The 20,172-nt window shown below is 55.1% G+C and overlaps 1 protein-coding gene and 1 long non-coding RNA gene across 2 annotated transcripts in view; one reads left to right on the top strand and one right to left on the bottom strand.

Moving 5' to 3' along the window:
- SLC2A1 (solute carrier family 2 member 1) overlaps positions 1-19,476 on the bottom strand; it is a 28,564-nt gene extending 9,088 nt beyond the window's left edge. The window contains exons 1-2 of the mRNA XM_035018818.1: positions 19,194-19,476; positions 6,921-7,016 (exon numbers count right to left, since the gene is read on the bottom strand). Of these exons, the coding sequence (XP_034874709.1) occupies positions 6,921-7,016; positions 19,194-19,211 (114 nt within the window). The 5' untranslated portion in view covers positions 19,212-19,476. The remainder of the gene's footprint in view (positions 1-6,920; positions 7,017-19,193) is intronic.
- Positions 19,427-20,172, top strand: part of LOC118019533 — a 98,957-nt gene continuing 98,211 nt past the window's right edge. The window contains exons 1-2 of the long non-coding RNA XR_004681687.1: positions 19,427-19,481; positions 20,098-20,152. This is a non-coding gene — a long non-coding RNA (uncharacterized LOC118019533). The remainder of the gene's footprint in view (positions 19,482-20,097; positions 20,153-20,172) is intronic.

The raw sequence follows: 20,172 nt of genomic DNA, 5'->3' as shown, positions 1-20,172 counted from the left end.
ACTGTAGGGGTCTGTGTAGCGAAGCGGGCCTGCTCTGGGCAGCTGAGATCCCTTGGACTAGATAGTTCCCAGTAAAAAGATCTTCCTTAGCCTGCAATTCTCCTGGGGTGGGGGGAGGCTTGCATCACATCTGACTCCTCGGGAATCCCCCCCTCTCCTCTTTTCCCGGCCCGGGCAACTGTGGGAAAAGGACCACATGCATGCCTGTCTGCGGAGGAAGTTCTGACTTCCTCTGTGTCTGGGCGATGTCTGCAGTCAGGCCCTGGGCATGAGGCGGAGTCTGCTGCCCAGCATACAGAATAAGCTGTTACTCATGTCACCACTGTCCTTTCAAGGAGAGAAGCTGCCATCTTCAGAGGAGCACTAGGGGCAGACAGGGTTTCCCATTTCTAAACTGCCTGAAGACAAAGCATCATCCTAAGGAATTCACAGTACCAGAAAGGACCTGAAGGAACCAGGCGCCTACCTCAGGGAGTCTTTCCTCGGACCCTGCCTGGCTGCCCCAGGCACAGAAACCCAGCAGGTCTACAGAACCCTGGACACAGACTTCAGCTCAGGGAAGAAAAGCTTTCTAGGCTTCAGAGGATGAGACTGCCTGCCTCACAGGTAGTGAGTTCCCTGTCAGCAGGAAGCATACAAGTCAACGTTTAGAGCAGAGATTGCTAAACATTTTATGTAAAAGGCTAGATAGAAAATATTAGGGTCTGCTGGCCACATACAGGCACAGTTGCTGATTTTTTTCCACCACCCCCAACCCTTTAAAAATGTAAAAATCATTCTTACTGCATGGGCCATACAAAAACAGCTGCTAGCTGATTTGGCCTCCCTGCCAACCCTTGATCTAGAATTCTAGATTACTGCCAAGAGAAGGGGTATGCTTTGGAACCTCTGGCTGGTCTCAACATTGTTCCCTGTAGATTCCTCTACCCCAGGGTCTTCTAGATTATCCTGTGAGGGAGAGTTAGAGCTCCTTCTCCAGCCTCTCTTCTCTGTCCTAGATGTTCGGGGGGGGGGGGGGGGGGTGAAGGCGTTAAAAAGCCACCTAAGCTCTGAGTTCCAGTTAGAAAGAAGAAAGGGCCAGCTAGTCCAGTTCAGTCCCTCAGCCTGGCCTTGACCCCAACTTCCTATTCCCTGGTTTCCCTTCCCCCACAGCTATCCACCCTCAGTCCAGAGTTTATGTCTCCATAGCAACTCTCAGCCATGCCCCAGGTGCTACAGGTGGGCCTGGACTGATAGCCCCACCTGCTAGGTCCCCTGGGCCCCTCCTGGGGCCTGCAGAAGAGGCGGAGAAGCCAGATGGAGCTCGAAGCTGGGCCCCAACCCCTAGTAGAGGTTCCCACCACCCATGCTGCTTCTCCAGAAGAGCCCTGACACGGCTTCTCTCTAAACCCAGGCCAGGCCTTTGCTCTGGCCTCCTCACTGGTCCCTGGCCTCCGGAGCCTCCTCTGCCAGCAGAGGGATCTTCCCATCCTGTGCCAGGCCCTGCTCACAGCCTTTCTTGGCTCCCCACTGCCCTCCCCCGACCCCACACCCCCCGGGCTCCCCACATCTCTGCAGTTCCTGCTTGTGCTGCTCCTCGGCCTTCTCCCCGAGGAGCCGAGAATACACAAATACTCCTCTGGAAAGCCTTCCTGAAGCCACCCCTCCTCCTCTAGTGCAGTGGTTCTCAAACAGGGGCCATCGGGCCCTGCAGCAACAGCTGGCCATGTGTGGAGACACTGCTGGTTGTCACACTGGCGGGAATGCCGCTCGTGGGCCAGCTTCCCACAACACCAAAGAACTATCTGGCCCTGCTCTCTGGGCCAGGTACCTTCTCCCTCCGCCTTCTCTGCTCCCACAGGGCTCGTCCACACTTTCATCCACAGCTGCCCCGAGACAGCTCATCACGAGGAGACATGTGTCCCCTCTAGACTAAACTTCAATGTGGGGGGTGTCTGATTTATCTGTGTGTCACTGGGTCCCAGCAACGGGGCTGGGAATAGAGTTGTCACTAATTGATAAGCAAGCCATGAATCTGAAGGGCTGAAGCGATGATGTAGCTGTGACAGGCTGCAATGGTGTAAGAGATTGTGCAACTGCGTGTGGGAAACCGTTGAGAGGTCTGTGCATGACTGAGCTTGACTTGGCCTGGAAGTCAGAGCAAGAGGGACCCGCTGGGTAGCAGTTGTAGGTGTGTGAAACGGTGTTTGGGTGCCCATCTGACTGTAGTGTAAAACTGCCATTCCTGTGGTGGGCAAGGATGCAAACTGGAGCCAGACTCCCAGCTCTGCCCCTTACTAGCTGTGTGTCCCCGGTTTAATTGCTTAACATCTCTGTGCCCTCACTCTCTTATAAAATAGGGATTCTAGGGCCTACCTAATGATGTCATTATAAGAAACAACTGAAGGATGATTTGTGAAGCACTGAGAGTAAGGCCTGGCGCACAGTAAGCTGTAAGGACTTGTGTTAGTGGGGATGGGTGAAGGAGAGAGGCGAGGGACCCAGAACTCTCTGGGTCTTGACAGCCGTAAGGAGATGCTGCCTGGAGCCTGGAGCCTGAAGCCTGGAGCCCAGAGCCCAGTGCAGCCCCAGTAGGCAGAGAGCTCTGATGGGACGTGGGTCTTCCCTCTAGTACTTTCACTCACAAGCTGGGTCATCTTGGGGAGACCTCGTCTGCTTTCCAGGCCAAGTTCCTCCTTTGTCAAACAAGGAACGCTGAGCCAGTGGACCATAAGGCCCCTTCCAACCCCAACTCTGGTTTCTGAGGATGCCTTATTCAGAGACCTGCCTGACACTGTCCCTTGGCCAGGAACTCATGGATTCTGAATGGCCTTTCGTCATCTCTGTTGGCAATTCAGCCATCTAGGGAAGGGAGAGGCAGTTCTCTCCACCCAGGATGGTGGTCGGGATGCCTTGTTCATTTCTTTGCTCTCTCTGTGGCTGGGCTTCCCTCCTTCCCCTCCCCAGGAGACAGGAGGCCTGGCAGGGGCGTCACAGGGATGTGGTCATCCCTCCCTGGTGAGGCGTGGAGGCCACCCGTACCTCAGCCTCTCACTTCCCAAGTGACCTCACCAGCCTGAGCTTCCTCCTTTAGAAGAAGGCAAGATAACCCAGCCCCACCCACCTTGTGGGGCTGCCTGTGAGGCGATAATTTACCAGAAGGTGCCCTGTAAACATTTAAGATAATGTTATGATTAATTAACCACTTCCAGTAGGAAGCCCTTTGGGGTCTGTTTTATGGAGGAGCCCCAGCTTCTGGCATCCTCACCATTAGTGGGGCGCAGTCTCCTTCAAAGAGCGGGCGGACAGGACCAGCCCAGGGCCTCTTCCTAAGAGTTTTACACAAATGGTCGGTCGCGGTGGGGGCAGTTCCTCATCAGGGCAACCCTTCCTGCCACTGCACCTCCGCAGGGGCCATCCCCACTGCCTGGGCCACCTGTCCCTCCTTCCCGACTCCCCTTCAGGGTCTGCCCAGCTGCTAACTCCTCCTTGAAAGACTGCCCCCCCACCCCCCCCACACCCCCCACGCCAGCATTAGCCTGCCTTCCTCTCTCTGCTCCGGAGGCACCCTGAAGCCCTCCATTAACTAGGAAGCCATTCCCCCCCCCAATTAATTATGCCCTGGGTCTTCCCAGGAGTCTCCCCCGCCCCCTGGAGTCTTTGGAGGTTAGGGCCGGGCCAGGTGGGGTGGGGTCCAGCTCAGACCGTGTGTCACAGCTCTACCCCTCCCTTCTGTCTGGGACAGGGCCTGGCGCAGCCCTTGTGGAGTGAAAGTGTCAGCAGGCCTGAGTCACCGGCCCGGCCGTCATCGCTTACTCTCCTGCCATCCTACCCCCTCTTCAGAGGCCAGGTGTATCACGGCGAATCGGCTCCGGTTGGAAGGACTAGGGCTAGGCTCGCGGGAGGTGCGTGTGAGGTGCAGGTGTAAACACGGGCGCAGGCGCACCCCAGAAACCCCACTCCGCTGCGGGCCTCGGTGGCAGGCTCCTGAAGTGAGCTTTGGACAGGCGCCCACAAATGCTGCCATCGACGCCGTTTCCAGTTCGGCTGCGCCTGCTGTGCCGCCCACCAGGCCTGCTGGCCGCCCTGGCCAGCTGCCCCAGCCGCCCTCCTCAGCTGTTCTCGCCCTCCGCCGGTCTCTGCTGAGGCGGGAGGCCCCAAGAACCAGAGAACCGCACCGCGGATCTGTCCGCATCTGCAACTTCGGGAGTTGCTCGCAGCCAAACGCAACCCCGGTGCCCCTGCTCCCCTTCAGCCCCTGCCTCCCAAGACCCCTCCCCATCTCGCCCTCACCCCCTCTGCTGATTCCTGATGGCACATTTAAAAATTGAAGTCTTCACATGTGAAAAGGCATCCCAGATGGACCACCCTCCAACCACCACCCTCTTTTCTTCCTTCTCCACAGAATCTCTTGGAAGGACCCTCCCTACTCTTTCCCATCCCCCTTCCCTCCTCAACCAGCTGCAGGGAGGTTTCTACCCACACGGTTCCACCCAGTCAACCTTTGGTCACCACAGGGGCACCATCCGGTCTTTGGCATTGGGCAATATGGGCTGACTTGTCCAGCTCACCCTCTGGGGCACCTGACAGCACTCCTTCACCCCATTACTCAACTCCTCTTTTTATCCCAGTCTCTAGGACATCCCCCTCTCCTGCTATTTGGATACCATTGACCAACTCCCAGTTGTTCTCCAGCTGACTACCTGCCGGAGGAACAGATCCCATGTCCAAATGTTTCCTGTATTTCTCCGTGTCTCACCAAACCTCAGTTCTTGCATGTCCCTCCCGCACCACTCAGCTCCTCCCATATCTGCTCCCCTTCCAGAAACCCAGAAGCCACTTTTAAACCCTACTCCTGTCCTCACACTGAACTGATGACCAAATCCTGTCCACTCTTCCTGCTTGGTGTTTGTTTTCCTATCCCTACTCAAAGCAGCTTTCTCACTATTTCCCTATCTCTCATTTCCCATTCTCAGATCCCTCCCACCGCCCAGATGCCCGAATCCTTTCCCTAAAATGCAAATCTGATTCTATCTGTCCTCTTCAATGAGTCCCTATTGTCCTCACTCTGAAGTCCATACTCCTGGCTTGGCCCACGACTTGGTGCCCATGTGCCCATCCTGATGGTGCCATGCCGTGCCACTGGCTGATATTTTGTAGATGAAATCTGCCCACAAGGCCCTTTGTAAGCCAGGCTTGGGCTTACCTTATTGGCCTTCCCAGCCTTCTTTCTCCTCCCGCTCACCCTACCCTAGACACACCAGTCTCTCTCCTCTGCCTACCCCACCCTGTTCTGTTTCTGGAAAACACTTCTATCCTGATCTCAGAGTCCTCATCCTGTCATTAACTCACTAGGTGATCACAGTTGAGACATCACTTAACCCAGAGCTCTTGACTTTGGCCACACATTAGGATCAGTTGGGGTGTGTTAAACATTCAATGGCCAAACAGCATCCCAGATAAAACACATCAGAATCAGGAGGGTCCAGGGGACCCCAAGGGGCAATCAAGTGCAGAAGTCAACCATCCTCTAAGACTGTGCAGAATTTCCATCTGTATGATTCCCAAATGGAGCCAGCTCGGAGGCACACACCTTGGCAGGAGCTGTTCAGAACACTTAGCTAAAGCAGGGCTTGGGGCTGTTCCAAGCATGGGCGCCATTTCAGACAAGTTTGGAAAAGTCCTGTCACCTCCGCTGCAGTGGACCATGCTGAGCATGACTCAGCAGGCCAGGCTTTCCTGGTGACCTGCTCCCGGACATGAGGCGTGGCCCCCCACAGCCACCCTCCGCCTATTTGGAGGAGGACCAGCTCTGACTCCCGACACTGCCCAGCTCCCCTGGACGAGCCGTTGGTCCTCGGGGGCCTGCCACACTCACTTTCTAGCTTCACCCTCTGGACAACAGAATGTGGTCCTAACAGGACTGTCCACTCTCATTTCGTCCTCCCCACGAAGGTACAGATTTTTCACCTGACAAGGCAGCTGGTCAGGAAGACAGCCTGAGACTGTGGAAACAGTCTGGCTTCTGAATCCACCATTCACCAGCTATGTGACCTTGAGCCTGTTGGTTATTTCATCTGCCCATGGCCTTGGTCTTTGGATCTATAAAATGGAACTCACCACCCAACCTCATAAATATGTGCAAAAAGGCTGGTATCAAGAAGGCACGCCTTATGGTTTCCTTTCCTGCCCCTTGACCCCTTTCCTTGTCTCTCCTCCCTAAAGCAAGTGGACTGAGCTGGAGGTGGTCTCGGGGGGTCCCTCCCAGTCCTGATACTCAAGGGAACAAGTGAGGACAGATCTGGGATGTGCTGCAGAGAGAAGGAAGGAAGCACAGACCCCTACTCCCTGGGGTTCCCTAGGGTGAGACACCATTTTTACTTGGACTGGCATAGGGCCTCCAGGGGAAGGAGGCTGTTTCCAAGTGGAACAGGTGGCCTTACAAGGGAGGGTGCTGCTTGTGGATGGGTGTGAGCGCACGCTTGGGGACCACCCGGTTGGGAGGGTTCCAAGGCAGACTGGGGTTGGATAACAGCTCCATCCCGGCCTAGCTGGGTGATGTCGGGCAGGTTTACTTGCTCTGGCCACTCTCCCCACCTGCCTTGGAGAACGTGTGGGCAGCAAGGAGATAAGCACCACCAAGCCCTCTGGAACCCGAGAGTGTCATTATATCAAGCATTGCTTTGATGATTACAAACGTCTGTGTTGGATGGAAGGTTGGTCAAGATGACTCATAAAGCCCCCATGATTTTGCAGCCCCAGGATTCCAAGGCCAAAGCCAAGAGTTTCTGACCTGTTCAGGGTCAGCAAATTGGCTGGCGGGAGCAGATGGTGAACTGATGTAAATGACTGACAGCCAAGAGGCAGGGTGAACCTGTGGGATGTGCAGTGCCCAGCAGAGCAAGCTGGTGTTGATAAGCTAAGGGAGGCGCAGGACTCACCTTCTGGGGGGCATTGATGACTCCAGTGTTGTAGCCAAACTGCAGGGAGCCAAGCACTGCTCCTCCCACGGCCAGCATGAGACGGCCTGTCAGCTTCTGCAGAGACAAAAAAAACCCATCCTATTACAGGCATGTCTGGGCCCAGGTTACTAGAGGGCAGGGCCTGGCCTGGCAGGTTCCCATGCTCAGATAGCTGGCCTGGCTCCTGGCACCACACCAGTCCTTCCCCCAGGAAACTTGGCCACTTCCTGACCTTGGATGCCCAAACCAGCCCCGCTGACTTCTAGACACCGGGCTGGCCAGACTCACTCCTGGGGAGAGAAGGGAATTCAGGTCTTCTCTCTCTCTGTAGCCAGGTCTTGGCCCTCTGGAGTCTCATTCCTCTGGTGGAGCCATGCCCCGGGTCCAGGTGGCTCCAGACCCCATTTGGGAGGCCCAGGAATCAACTCCCCTGTGCAAGGGGGGCCAAATTATGTGGGAGGAACAGCATAGGGAGGGGGAAGCACCTGGATTTGGACTGGAAAGTGCTGGCTTCTGATTCCAGCAGACCTGAATCCCAGCAAGCTGCCACCCTTCCCCAATCCTGCCTGGACCCCCATCTGCTTGCGTGCAAGGCGGGAACAGTCATGCTTGGCAACACTGGAGATGTGGTCCTGCCCTCCCCTCCCTCCATTCACAGGGCAGAAAACTGAGTCCTGAGAGGCAGAGACAAGTCCCAGATTACTCAGGATTCTGCAAAGAGCCAGGGTGGAGCTCAGGGCTCCTGACTCCCCAACTCATTGCAACCATCTGCAGACCATGAGCTTCCCAGGGTTGTGTGGACACAGATGATGGAACAGCCAGGAATGTGCTTTGGAAAAGTACACGACACCGGGTGAGTAAGAGTGTTGGGCCAAGGTGTTTCAATGGGCAAAGGGTTGGGGGAGAAAAAGCGTGGTGGATCTCTGTCCCCCGGTGGCCTGGGTGTGAAGGCTGCAGGCAGGAAGAGTCCAGCAGGCAGGAGAGTCCTGGGTGAGCAAGGTGCCTTGCTGGAGAAAGGGAGAGGACTTTTCTTTTCTGCCTTTCAACATGAAGAAGCCAAGAAAGATGACATAAAGCCGGCCCTTAACTGGTTGTGAGAGCATGAAATTGGGGGGTTGGGGGCCGCCAAAAGCAATGACTGTGTGTGAAGCACACCAGGCTGGGCACTAGAGGGGAAGGTCGGGAAGCACCGAGCCACAGCCTTTGGCCTCAGTTTCCCCACCGAACCCAGAAACAACCCTGACTTCAAGATCCTCACGGACAGCACTGGGCTTATGGCTAGGCTAATCAGACAGGTTCCTAGCATGGTCTCTTCATTCTCTAGAAGCTGTCAGGCCAACGACTGCAAAAAAGCCACATCAGAGGCTGAGAAAGAGCAAGAGGCTTCCGTGAGCCTGAGTGCTCAAGTGGAGTCCATTCTTCACCAGATGAGTGCTGGGACCATCCTTCCCACCGGGCCACCTGGCCCCTTCCTGGCCCAACTCTAGACATTCATCCTAGGCCGGGGCACTCCTCATGGTGGGCCGCACTTCTTCCAAAGTTTGCCTTCTCTTAGCTCCCCAGGGAGCCTCCAGACCCAGGGCTATCGGCCCTGTGTGGGCAAGGAGCACCTGACAGATGTCCTCTGTGGGCCCCAGCCAAGCTAAGCTCATCGGGTGACCGCTGGGATGAAGGCAGAGACTGTCACAAGGCACTGAGCGTGGAGGAAGGAGGGCTGAAGAGTGGCTGTTGAAGGCCACCATGTGAGGGCTCTGCCTGATGAGTCACGTGTGTTAGCTCGGGGTTTTCCACCAGCTTGTCCAGAGGGCGGTACTAAAGGCGTGCCAGATATAGATCTCTGTAGTTCACATTAGAATAAATGTAAGTATGATTTAATAAAATGTGACATAGCTATATCATAGAATACAGAAAAAAAAGAAAGCTCTTCACATACTGATTTGGGACACTTCCCCAGATATATTCAGGAAAAAGCTAGCTTCACAGCAGTGTGTTGCATGCTACCTTTGGTATAAAAAAAAAGAGGAAATGACGAGGATGGGAGGTGGGGTAGAACATACCTATCTACCTACTTAATTAATTAATTTTATTTATTTTTTTTTTAAGATTTTATTTATTTTTTAGAGAGCGAGCAAGAGAGAAACAGCATGAGAGGGGAGAGGGTCAGAGGGAGAAGCAGGCTCCCCACTGAGCCGGGAGCCCTATGTGGGACTCGATCCCAGGACCCTGGGATCATGACCTGAGCCGAAGGCAGACGCTTAACCATCTGAGCCACCCAGGCGCCCGCCTATCTACCTACTTAAAATAACATTAAGGGGGCACCTGGGTGGCTCAGTCGTTAAGCGTCTGCCTTCGGCTCAGGTCATGATCCCAGGGTCCTGGGATCGAGCACCGCATCGGGCTCCCTGCTCAGCGGGAAGCCTGCTTCTCCCTCTCCCATTCCCCCTGCTTGTGTTCCCTCTCTCGCGGTGTCTCTCTCTGTCAAATAGATAAAAATAATAAAATCCTAAAAAAAAACCCAAAAAACACGTAAGAAAGGTAACGTTGTACCTTGGGGGATCCGGATGGCAGAGGCCGGGTGGAACACCCTTCTGCATGTTTTTGAATTTTGAACCATGTGAATGTATCACCTATTCAAAAGAATTCACTTATAAGCCCCTTGGTTTCATATTACTTAGAACAAAGCATTTAGATAAAAATATAAGTGAAAAACAATATAGATGACCCGTGGACCAGGAAATAAACAGCACCGCAGCAGGGGCTCTGCAAGAGGTTAAGTCCTATTATTACAGGCTCCATTTTCAGGCTGGCTCTGATGTTCCAGGGGTGTCTACGACTCTGAAGTTACTCTTGGGGCCCCATTGAGCAGCTGTGGCCTCTGGCAGTGGGGGCTACTGGGAGCCAAGGACAGACCCCTGCGCTGGAATTGCCATAGGCAGGTCAGGGTCAAATTCTGCTTTAGAAAACCTGCCTACCCACTCCCTGGTTATACCCACAGCCACGCCAGCAGGCTGGAGCACTAGGACTCACGCATGCTCAGTGACCCATGCTCCAGTCCCTGGATGACACAGGCCCCCGACCTGACATCAAGGAAGAGGCTCCTGGGCAAGTGGGGAGGCCTGTGTGGTCGGAGTTCCAACAGCGGGGTGGGAGAAGGCCTTGTGGGAGCCTTGGAGGGAAAGACTTCTAATTTTGCCTGGGGATAATCAAAGATAGGTTCCCAGGAGGTGACACTGGAATTGGGCCGTGAAGGACATGCAGAGACAGTACGTGCAGCAGGAAGAAGAGGGGCCTGATTCTGCCAGATTAAACAGGGAGTGCTCAGTGTGGCCGGATGCTAGATGCAGGGGAGGAGCACCTGCCCCAGGACGCACGCCCTCACCATGCCCAGATGAGAATCCGGAGACCAGGCTGAAAGACAGAGAACTGCTTCACTTGGGAGCTGGGACACATGGAGACCTCTGGCCTCAGGTTCCTCACACAGGAAATGGGGATCAGAGTTCCTTCCCTAAAGATTTGCTGTCAAGTTCTGTATCAGTGGCCATCACGGAGCCTGCAGGGTTCACCTACCAAGCATTTGCTGCATCCGGGAAGGATGGGAAGGATGGGAAGCCACCCTCCATTGGGCCACCACAGCACCATCTGCCCTCACCTGCTCTGTGGCTGCAACTGAAGTGCCACGACGAAATCCATTCATTCCACGTTTCTTTAGGTGCCAAGCTGATGGATGACTTGGTAGCGACTTAGAGAAGGGGAATAAACCCACAGCTGTGGCTTTCTTGTGAAGCCTTCTTTAAGAGTGGAGGAGCAGTGTGGAGTCTGGAATCTGTGACCCCCAGGAGCCTACCCCGGGCACCCATCTGTGACCACCCTGGGGCTGAGGCTCCTTTCTAAAACATCCCACCCTCTTGCAGGGTTTTGCCCTGGTTGTATCCTCTACAGTCTCCAGCTTTTGCTTCTAGCAGTTGAGAATACCCATCTGCTGTTCACCCACCAGTCTGGGAACTCCCCCCAAGAATGGGGCCCTGAGTCTTAGCCACCTCTGCAGCCAGACTGCCCAGGGAAGGGCATAGTACAGAACATTCATAAAACAAACCACTTCTGAATTTAGCTTTCAGGCAAAACAGGCTCTATGGGTATCCATTTGGCCAGAACAGTGCTCATCCTAACAGATTTTACCTCAGCCATTTGATGGGTACCGGGAACATCAGCTCTGAGAGGCAGAAACAGGCTAATAGTAGTAACTCCCAACTCCCAGGACTTGCTGAAATGAGGCAGACCCGAATTCAAATCCAAGCTCTCCTAGGAGTGCCGTAGGCCTCTCAGTTCAGCAAGTGCCCAGGCTCAGGGTCCCGCATAGAGGAGACTTCACACCCCCTACCTCCATCAGCCCTATCCCAACACGAGGGTCCTCCCTCTCCTGGGAAGCCACTGATGTGGCATTAGCCTTGGGACCTCTCCTCCCACACACTGGGATGACAGATGGCACACTGGCCGCGTCACGTAACTTGCTAAGCACTGTGGCCTTTTGACCCATGCCCATGTGCCCTTCCTCAGCACCATGCTCCAGCCTTGGGCTTGGCCGGCAGCAGGCCCTTGGTCAATATTGGCAGAGGGAGGGCATTCCCTGCAGGAAGAGGGTCCCGGCGTCGGCACAATCCAGACGCTGCTTCCATGCCATCCTCCTCCCACAGCTTCCCACGTGGTTTTCCGCCAGGCACGGAAGCACAGGACTTGGTCCGCAAGTTCTAAGGAGGATGGGAGGGGATGAGGCAGGGGAGTATGGAATCCATAACAGCTCCCTTTTTATTTATTTTGTGTAGGTTTTTTTCCTAAGATCTCCTTTGAACAAAATTCTGGGCATTAAAAAAGAACGAAGCCCGAGACATTGCAGAATTGCTGTAACAGGCTCATGTGACAGATGGGGAGCCTAAGGTCGGAGGGCAGACTCCCAGGGTCATCAGCAAACAAAAGCCAGGGCTGGGACTTGAGTTCTTTGGATTCCTTGACTGGCAGTTTACCCTCTGACCGCTTCCATCCGGCCAAGTCTTTTCAAGAAGAAGAGTGATGGGTCACCCTTCCAAAGCCTAACCTTCAGGTGACCTCAGGCATTTACTCCTCTGGGGGCCATCCCTCGAGCCTTCCAGTGATGTCAGGACTTTTGCATGGCTGAGCCTCCTGTGCACCCCACGGTGGCCCTGGGGGCAGGAGGCACTCATCAGTCTCGCCAGCAGAGAGGAGAGGAGGGAGCTGCTGCCTTTATCAGTACCCAGAGCACCAGTGAGGCCCCGGGCGCCATGCCAGGGGCCGCTTCTGCATCCTGATTTAACCACCAGGAATGCGCGCTGGGGGAGAGACTGCTCCCACTTCACAGATGAGAAAACGGAACGCTGGGAGAGGAAAAGCAGATAACCAGAAGGTCCTTGGCTTCTGGGATGCTTCTGGTAGGTCTCTGAGGCCAAATCCCATGCCCTTCCTGCTCGTGTCCTCCCCCTTGCTTCTGGACACTGGCCCCCGAAGGAAACAAGGTTCCTACCTGGTGCTTTCTTATGTAGGTCAAATTCTATTCTAGCAGCTTTTGGGGCCTTGCCCAGTCTGAGCCAGGACAGCCCAGGCCGAAGCTCAGAAACCTCTGGCCACTTGGGTGGATCTTGCTCTAAGCTAAGGTTGGCAAACTAGGGCCTGTTGGCCAAATCCAGCCTGCCAGCTAAGAACGGAGTTTCCATTTTTAAGTGGCTGGAAAAGAAAAAAAAAAAAAGAGTAATATTTTGTGATACATGAAAATGATACCAAACTCAAATTTCAGTGACCACGAATAACGTATTATTGGAACACGGTCACACTCATTGACTTATATATTGTTTATTGCAGCTTTTGCACTACAATGGTACACAGGGCCCACAGAGCAGAAAAAGTCTGTCAGCTTCTGCTTGAAGCCCTAGGTCCTTGGAATGGCTCTGTGTTGGGGCGCCTGGGTGGCTCAGTCGGTTAAGCGTCTGCCTTCGGATCAGGTCATGATCTCGGGATCCTGGGATCCAGCCCCACATCGGGCTCCCTGCTTCTGGGGGGGGGGTGGAGGGGAGGGGAGTCTGCTTCTCCCTCTCCCTCTGCCTGCCGCACCCCCCCTCCTTGTGCTCTCTCTCAAATAAATAAAATCTCGAAAAAAAAAAAAAAAAAAAAAAGAACTGCTCTGTGCAAACCTAGCCCATGAACTGCATAGGCTTTTCAAAGCCTTCCAGATAAAACCAGATCATCCTCTCCAAATAACCAAAAAGGTGTCTGTCCTAATCCTAAAATGGAACAAAGCAAACAAGTGGCTCCTGGGGCTGTGTGCAGGTCCCAGACATCCGGAAAAGTGGATACCCATTCAAAGGGTGAGTCAGGCACCAATTCGACCCTGGTGAAAGTCATTGGGTCAGACCATGGGATTTCGCAGAGGTCCCTGTTGGCGGACAAGTTTAAGTCGCAGCTCCCCCGACTTGTGTGACCTTGAGAAAGCCCACTCCCTCCAGACCTCTTCTTCTCCACAAGAGAGGTTTCCTAATAATACGTTCCTGAGGAAAGCGAATACCTGAATGCTTGTTCCCAACGCTATTTTATTCAATGGGCATTCGGCAATAAACCAAACCAAAGCCCTGCCTCCTTGAAACTGGATATTTGAATTGGGGGTGGGAGGGCAGAAAATAAAAACCTAAGATACATCGGGGGCACATGGTATGAGGAAAGAAAGTGATGGGGGTGCTATATCTTAATCACAGTGCTGTAGTGGAATATTAAGCAGCTGTTGGAAAGAATGCAACATCTGTATGTCCTTGACTGGAAGTGAGTGCCAGGGAGACTGTTAAGGGAAAAAACAAGGTGAAAACAATGTGTCAGATGTACATTTTGTGTAAGGAAGGGGGGAAAACGGACTTGTATAAATGGCACTTGCTTGTACGGGCAGAGCAAATACATCTGTAGACACTGACCTCTCGGGTGGTGGGTGAACAGGAGGGGGGCTGTGCAGGGCATACAGAACTATGGAGAAAGTGTCATCCATTATAGGCACACACATACACATGCCCAAAAAGAGGAGAAACACCAAACCATTACAACCGGGAGAAGACATTTACTCTTTTACTTTGTATGCTTCTCTATAGTTGACTCCATCATTTCTATAATTTTTTCTAAAGATTTTATTTATTTATTTGACAGAGAGAGCACAAGCGGCGGGGAGGGGTATGGGAGAGGGAGAAGCAGACCCCCACAAGTCCCGGATGTGGGGCTTGATCCCAGGACCCCCGGGATCATGACCTGAGCAGGAGGCAGACACTTAACTGACTGAGCCACCCAGGCACCCCACATTTCCGTAATTTTCAAAGAATCTACGACCTGACCCAGAGAGGCAGATATTATCCCCACCGCAGCTGAGGAAACAGGCTCCAACAGAAGGTGTGGCTTCTCTGAGGTCAAATGGTAGAGCTGTTTCTCCCCTTCCTGCCCACTCCCAAATACCAGCGGGAGGCCCGCTCTGGGATAGGCAATCTGGGGACACGTCCTGTCCAGCAGAGGCCTCAGTGGCCAAACGTTCCATAAGCTGGATCTGGCAAGAGGTCTCTCCCCTTCCAGGGTACCGAGGCCCTGGAGAGGCCACAGCCAGCAAGGTGTTGGTGCCAAGGTCTTAGAGAGGGCGCACTCTGCCCTCACTGTGCTCTGAGTTCAAGGCCTGGGAGCCCTGCTCAGTTCCTACAAAACCCCACCGTTTATGCCTTAGCGGCTCCCTGGCTTGGCGGCTGGATAGCAGAGCCTCGGGCTTCCACTCCACCCCTCCCACGGAGGGAGGTAACAATCAGAGGTTTGTTTTGGTGGCCAGGCCTGGGCCTGCCAGCATGGTCACAGCCTCTCTGAGCCCACGAGGCCAACCAGGAGCCTTCTCAGCCTCCCACCATCCAGGGGACGCCGGTTACCAAACTGAGTGGCTTTGTCACCTGTGTGCCCAGGAGTGAGGTGGGGGAAGGGTGAGGCTGCAGGTCCCAAGCCAATGCTGCACACTTCCCCCTTTGTTCTAGGTCTCCCCAGCTCTGCCAGCTCCGGGGGAGGGGGAACTGGAGGCCTGTACCCTCAAAGCCAGAGAGGAGCTCTAGGCCCTGATACCCCGTGACCAGGAGGCACTGGGAATAGCCGAGCTCCCTGAAGTCACAAGCTGATTATAGGGGATTTGGGACTGACCCAGCGCCGGGGAAGAAGGGTTGGGTCCCTGAAAGGCTCAGCGTGGGACAAGGATCATAATGGAGATGTTTACACTGTCCGTGCACACAAAGTGGCCATACAAAGGGTCTTCCCACCTAAAGAGCCACACCACCTTGAGGTGGGGAACTTGGCCAGTCTCACCATCCCTGCCACGGGGTAGCAGGCTTCCAGCTCCACGGCTCTGAGGAAAGTCACTTGCCCAAGGTCACGGTTTCCTGAGGACATGTTTTGTTTCCATTCACAGAAGGATTTCAGTTGTCAAGTTATGTCTAACCCCAGTTTTTGACTCCGACTGCACCCAGAAGGAGCTTGGAAGTCCTGGAGTGTGGAAAAATTCCTGCTCGTCTGGGGTGAGTGGAGGGGAGCACACTGGGCAGGGGTGTGGAAAAAATCCTCTTTTTTTAATACTCAGGAACATCTCCAGTTCTTTGTGAGGGCCTTATCTTGGGCAAGCGTCTTTCCTCCGTGGGCCCCAGTTTTCCCTATCTGTCAAATGGAGGGCTGAGCCATGCACTGGGAAGTCCCTTCCTGCTCCAACTCTCCTTGATCCTCTTCTGTCACCCCGAGAGGCTGGCAGCATGTTTTGCAGTAGGAGGCTCAGTGTGTGACCTTGGGAAAGTGATTTTTCATTGGACAGTGAGGTCACTGTGGCTTGTATCTCCCTCACAGGGGAGGCAGGGCAGCCACATTAGCTGACCCAGCTCTGGGCCCGGTCCTCCCACCCAGGTGCTAGCTCCGCAAACCGGCTTCCCAGCAAACCCCTGCTGCAGAAGAACTGGCCGGTGGGATCTTGAATGATTGACTCAATCGACCGCCACTCCTGGCCTGGGCATCCCGGGGCTCCCCAAAAGCTCACACTGTCAGAATGCCAAACTTCTGGACAGAGGCCACAACCCAGGTACAGTCACCCAGGGACCCAGGTAAGTGTATGGATCGTGGGAGTCCAGAGAAGCAAGGAACATTTATGGAGCATCTATGGGGACAGACACATTTTTTTCTGAATTTTTACATTCTCATAATGAAAATGACATCACTCTGCAGATGAGGCAACTGAACTAAACTGGAATTCAAAACCACATCCACAGTACTTTAAAAGTCTATGTTCTTCATACCACTGAGGGGCTGAGGAGCCCTGCAGATCTCTGATTTCTCCTTTATCTGGAGGACAGAGAAGGCAGAGGCCCTCCCGCCCACCCCCTGCACCCCCCCTCCTCGCCCCAGGGGCCCCAGGCGCCACAAGAGACTAGCCAGGAATTCTTCACAAAGGGCTGGGTGAGAGGTCCTAGGGCAGGGCTCACCTCGCCTGCTGCCCAGGAGGGGGTATGAGCAAAACTTTGGCGGGGAGGGGAGGCATTCAACCTGTCCCCCGCTTCCTACTCAGTTAAACTCTGCACAATGCGCAGAGGACACCAATGTGCAGAGGACACGACAGAACACAGGGAAGTCAGTTAAGTCTATTCTCAGTGCCTAAGAGATGAAGGGGAAACACAGCAGAAAGAACTTCAGGGGCGCCCGCTGGCTCAGTCGGTAGAGCACATGACTCTTGATCTCGGGGTTCTGAGCTGGAGCCCCACGTTGGGTGTAGAGATTAATTTTTTTTTTAATCTTAAAAAAAGAGAGAGAGAGAGAAAGAACTTCAGAGTCAGACACACCTGGTTGAAAGACTTTGGGCAAGGGACATAACCTCTCCAGGCCTCAGTCTAACATCCTGCACAAAAGCGCTGTGCTTGCTGATCAAATCAGTCTCCAAAAGGAAAGGCTTTATTCCAGAATGTATACTAATGACCCAGAGAGGGTTTAGCAAAACAAAACAAAGCTTTTTTTTTTTTTTTAACCGTAACTGGTATCTGTGTCTTTTTAAATTTCTATATATGTAGGCATATAATCTACCAGTATAACAGTGTATACACATGAATTTTAAATACATATAAACCACTGAGAAGGAGGTGCTCTCCAAAGTTATTTACTGATGGGCAGACAGTCCTAAGTTTGGAGGGTATGGCATGAAAATACCCACCGGCTACAGCATTTAGAACCAGCTCGTACAAGGGCAGCCTTTGAGTTTAGGCAAACTCTCCCCTTGGCCCAAAATTCAAGAAAGGGTATGGTGAAAGGGGCCAGTGGAGAATGAAAGGCCTTTTTGATTAGGCCTGGGTTCAAATCCAGCCCCACCACTGACTAGCTTACCTCCCTTCTCTGAGCTCCAAGCCTGTGAACCAGCAGGGCTACACGCAGGGTCAGTAACACAGTGGCATTTTAGCCAAGAGCCTAGAAAACTGAAGGCGGCTGTTGACTTTCTCCTGCACTTTTCTGTCCCTGCTCAGAATATTCACTTATCCACTCAACAAATAAACGCCCAGGTCCCGCTGAACAGGACAGTTCTTACTCTTGAAGAAGTAAAAAAAGGTCATTCTCTTCTACAAACAGAGAAATGGGGGTCCAGAGAGGTGAAGAGGCCTGTCACACTCTAAGATAAAACAGCAAGGGTCTCCAGCCCTTACCACTAACTAAAATCACTTGTTTTATTTTTGTCTTGTTATATCCATATGCCAGGATAATGATTCACCGACGACTGCTGGGTTTGCGGCTCAGGGTCTCACCTCAAGCCCAAGGGCCAGGGTGGGGTGAAACAAGTTCTGTGGATTCAACAGGTATGAAGGAGCCTTTTCCCGCTGAGAGGACCGCCTGGCGTCAGTCAGGCGCCACTCGGCCTAGGCAAGACCCCGCTCAGTCCCACTGGATAGCCACGGCCCAAAGGAAGGGCAGTGCAGAGTCAGTCCTGTCCCCACATTCCGGGTTTTAAAGGGGGGGGGGGGACCGTCATGCCTCCCCTGCCAAGGAGCTGGGAACATTCGAGAGGGAGCGCTTCAAAGAAAAAGTCACTTGAAAATACTCTTCGCAAGGGGAAAGGGGCGGCGGGGGGGGGGGGGGTGGAGGAGTAAGAAAGAAACAATGCCCTGCACGCAGGAGGGGATCGATAAATATTTGTTGAAAAGGAACCGTTCTGGGAGTCACAAAGATCCCCTGCAGGACAAGCCGCTCTACAGATGAAGAAAGAGATCCTATCTAGGCAGTTGTTTGTCCCCAGGGAAGGAGACCACATCTAGAGTACGGAGTGTCCCCCGGGCCCCCGGGCCCGGACCCCCGGCGTGCGCTCCTCCCGATCTGCTCTCGCTTGGGGCCCCTTCCCGGCCTGGTCCCCCATCCCCACTCCCGGGGCTCGCGGCGGCGGCCCCCCGGGAGCTCTCTCGGCCCAGCCGCGCCCGAGCAGGGAAACGTGCCACCTCGGAGCACCTCTCCCCAGTACTTGGCAAAGCTTTGGGGCCTGCACTACGCGGAAAGAAGGGCCTCAGAGGCCGGCTTTCCGTCTCCGCCCCGGAGCCGGGCATCCTGGAGTTGGCGCCCCGGCCTGAAAAAAGTACCCTCCGCCTCGGAACCTCGGAGGGCTGGCGCGGGAGACCGCGCGAGGCCGCGTCTAAAGCCCAACAGCAGGCCGCGCGCAGAGTGTGGCCCCCGGGCGAACCCGGCGGCGGCTCGGAGCCTGCAGAGTGGGGGCGGGTCCTGCCGCCTCCGCGCGCCGAGCCCGGGGCCGGGCCGGGGGCTCGGCCCGCTCAGCCAATGGGCGCCGCGCTCGAGCCCCCTCCCCCGCCCCGGGAGGAGTCGGCGCGGGGCCTCTGCCGGGGAGATCGTGAGCGACGTGCCGCGCCTGGGCCCGGGGTGCCCCGGCCCCGCCGGGCCGCATGGAGGGCGCGGCGCCCCCGGAAGGAAGCCAGATGCTCAGTGCGGGCGCCAACTACGCACGCGGCGCCCTTGCGCCTGCCACATCCCGAGCCCATCCGCACCCGCGCCCCCCGCCTCGGCAGAGCGCGGCGCTCCAGGCCGCCGCCGGGGGAGGCTCAGAGAGGCGCGGCGCCCGCCCCGGGCGCACAGAGCGGCCGGGCGGCCGGGAAGGCTCGGGCCGGCGGAGGGTCGGAGGGGTCCGCGCCTTTGTTCCGGGCGGGGAGGACCGGCGGGCGCGCGACTCACCTTGCTGCTGGGCTCCATGGCCGCGCTGCGCCGGAGGCTCTGGCAGCGCCGGGTGCGCGGGCGGTGACGGGCGGACGGGCGGCGCTCTCCGGCTCAGGCTCCTGCTCCGGCTCGGAGACTCCGACTGCGACTCTGATTTCGGTCGTTTGGCCTCCTGCTCCCTGGCGAGCTCGCTCCCAAGACCCACGGCCCACGACCTCCGCACTAGCCGGGGCTACCTCTAGCTTCTCGCCTAGAGCGCGCGGACGGTAGAGTTTATAGGACCCCAGCCATTGGCTGGCGCTGCCGGTATGTGTGTTGCGGGGGGGTGGGGGGGTGGGCAGAGCCTGGGGGCGGGGCCTGGGGCACGTCCGGGGCGGGGCTCCGCGGGGAGGGGGACCGGGGGAGGGGTCGGGGGAGGGGGCCTGGAAGGCACTCTGCCGGCTCCTAGCTCTGGCTGCGGGTCTCTCCCGCTGCCCGTGCCCCGAGTCCGGGGAAGCACGCTCGCTGTGTGACGCTAAGCCAGTGTGCACACCTCTCTGAGCCTCAGCGACCGCTAACAAAATGGTGGAGCTGTACAGCAAATTGGGATCAGTGGAGGATAGCGCTTAAGAGCGAGGACTCAGGAGTCCTCATCCCGCCACTGGATAACTTTGGTAAACTAAGGATAATAACAGTACCACCTCATAGGTTTGTTATGAAGATTAAGTGAGTTAGTATTTATAAAGTGTTTAGAACAGTGTTTCGTGGTAAGTGGTATTTAAGTATTTGTGAGACAAACTACAGGAGGTCTCGCTCTGAGATTTTCTCCTAACCCCTCTCCACCCCCGACATTCCTGTTTGCAAGCCAAGCCTTGCTTTAGCACAGTCTGGGCCCACTGCCTGAAAATCCATACCCACCTCTTTCTCTGGGCTTTCCCGTCAGCTCCTTTGTGAAGTCTTCTCTACTGCTGACAGTACATGTGAATCTATGGCGACAGGTAAGCGTGAAAAATAGGAA

This window comes from Mirounga leonina, unplaced genomic scaffold (assembly GCF_011800145.1).
Source record: "Mirounga leonina isolate KUSES-001 unplaced genomic scaffold, KU_Mleo_1.0 Mir_173, whole genome shotgun sequence".
In the NCBI taxonomy this organism is placed as follows: Eukaryota; Metazoa; Chordata; class Mammalia; order Carnivora; family Phocidae; genus Mirounga; species Mirounga leonina.
This window is presented reverse-complemented; position numbering and strand designations above follow the sequence as displayed.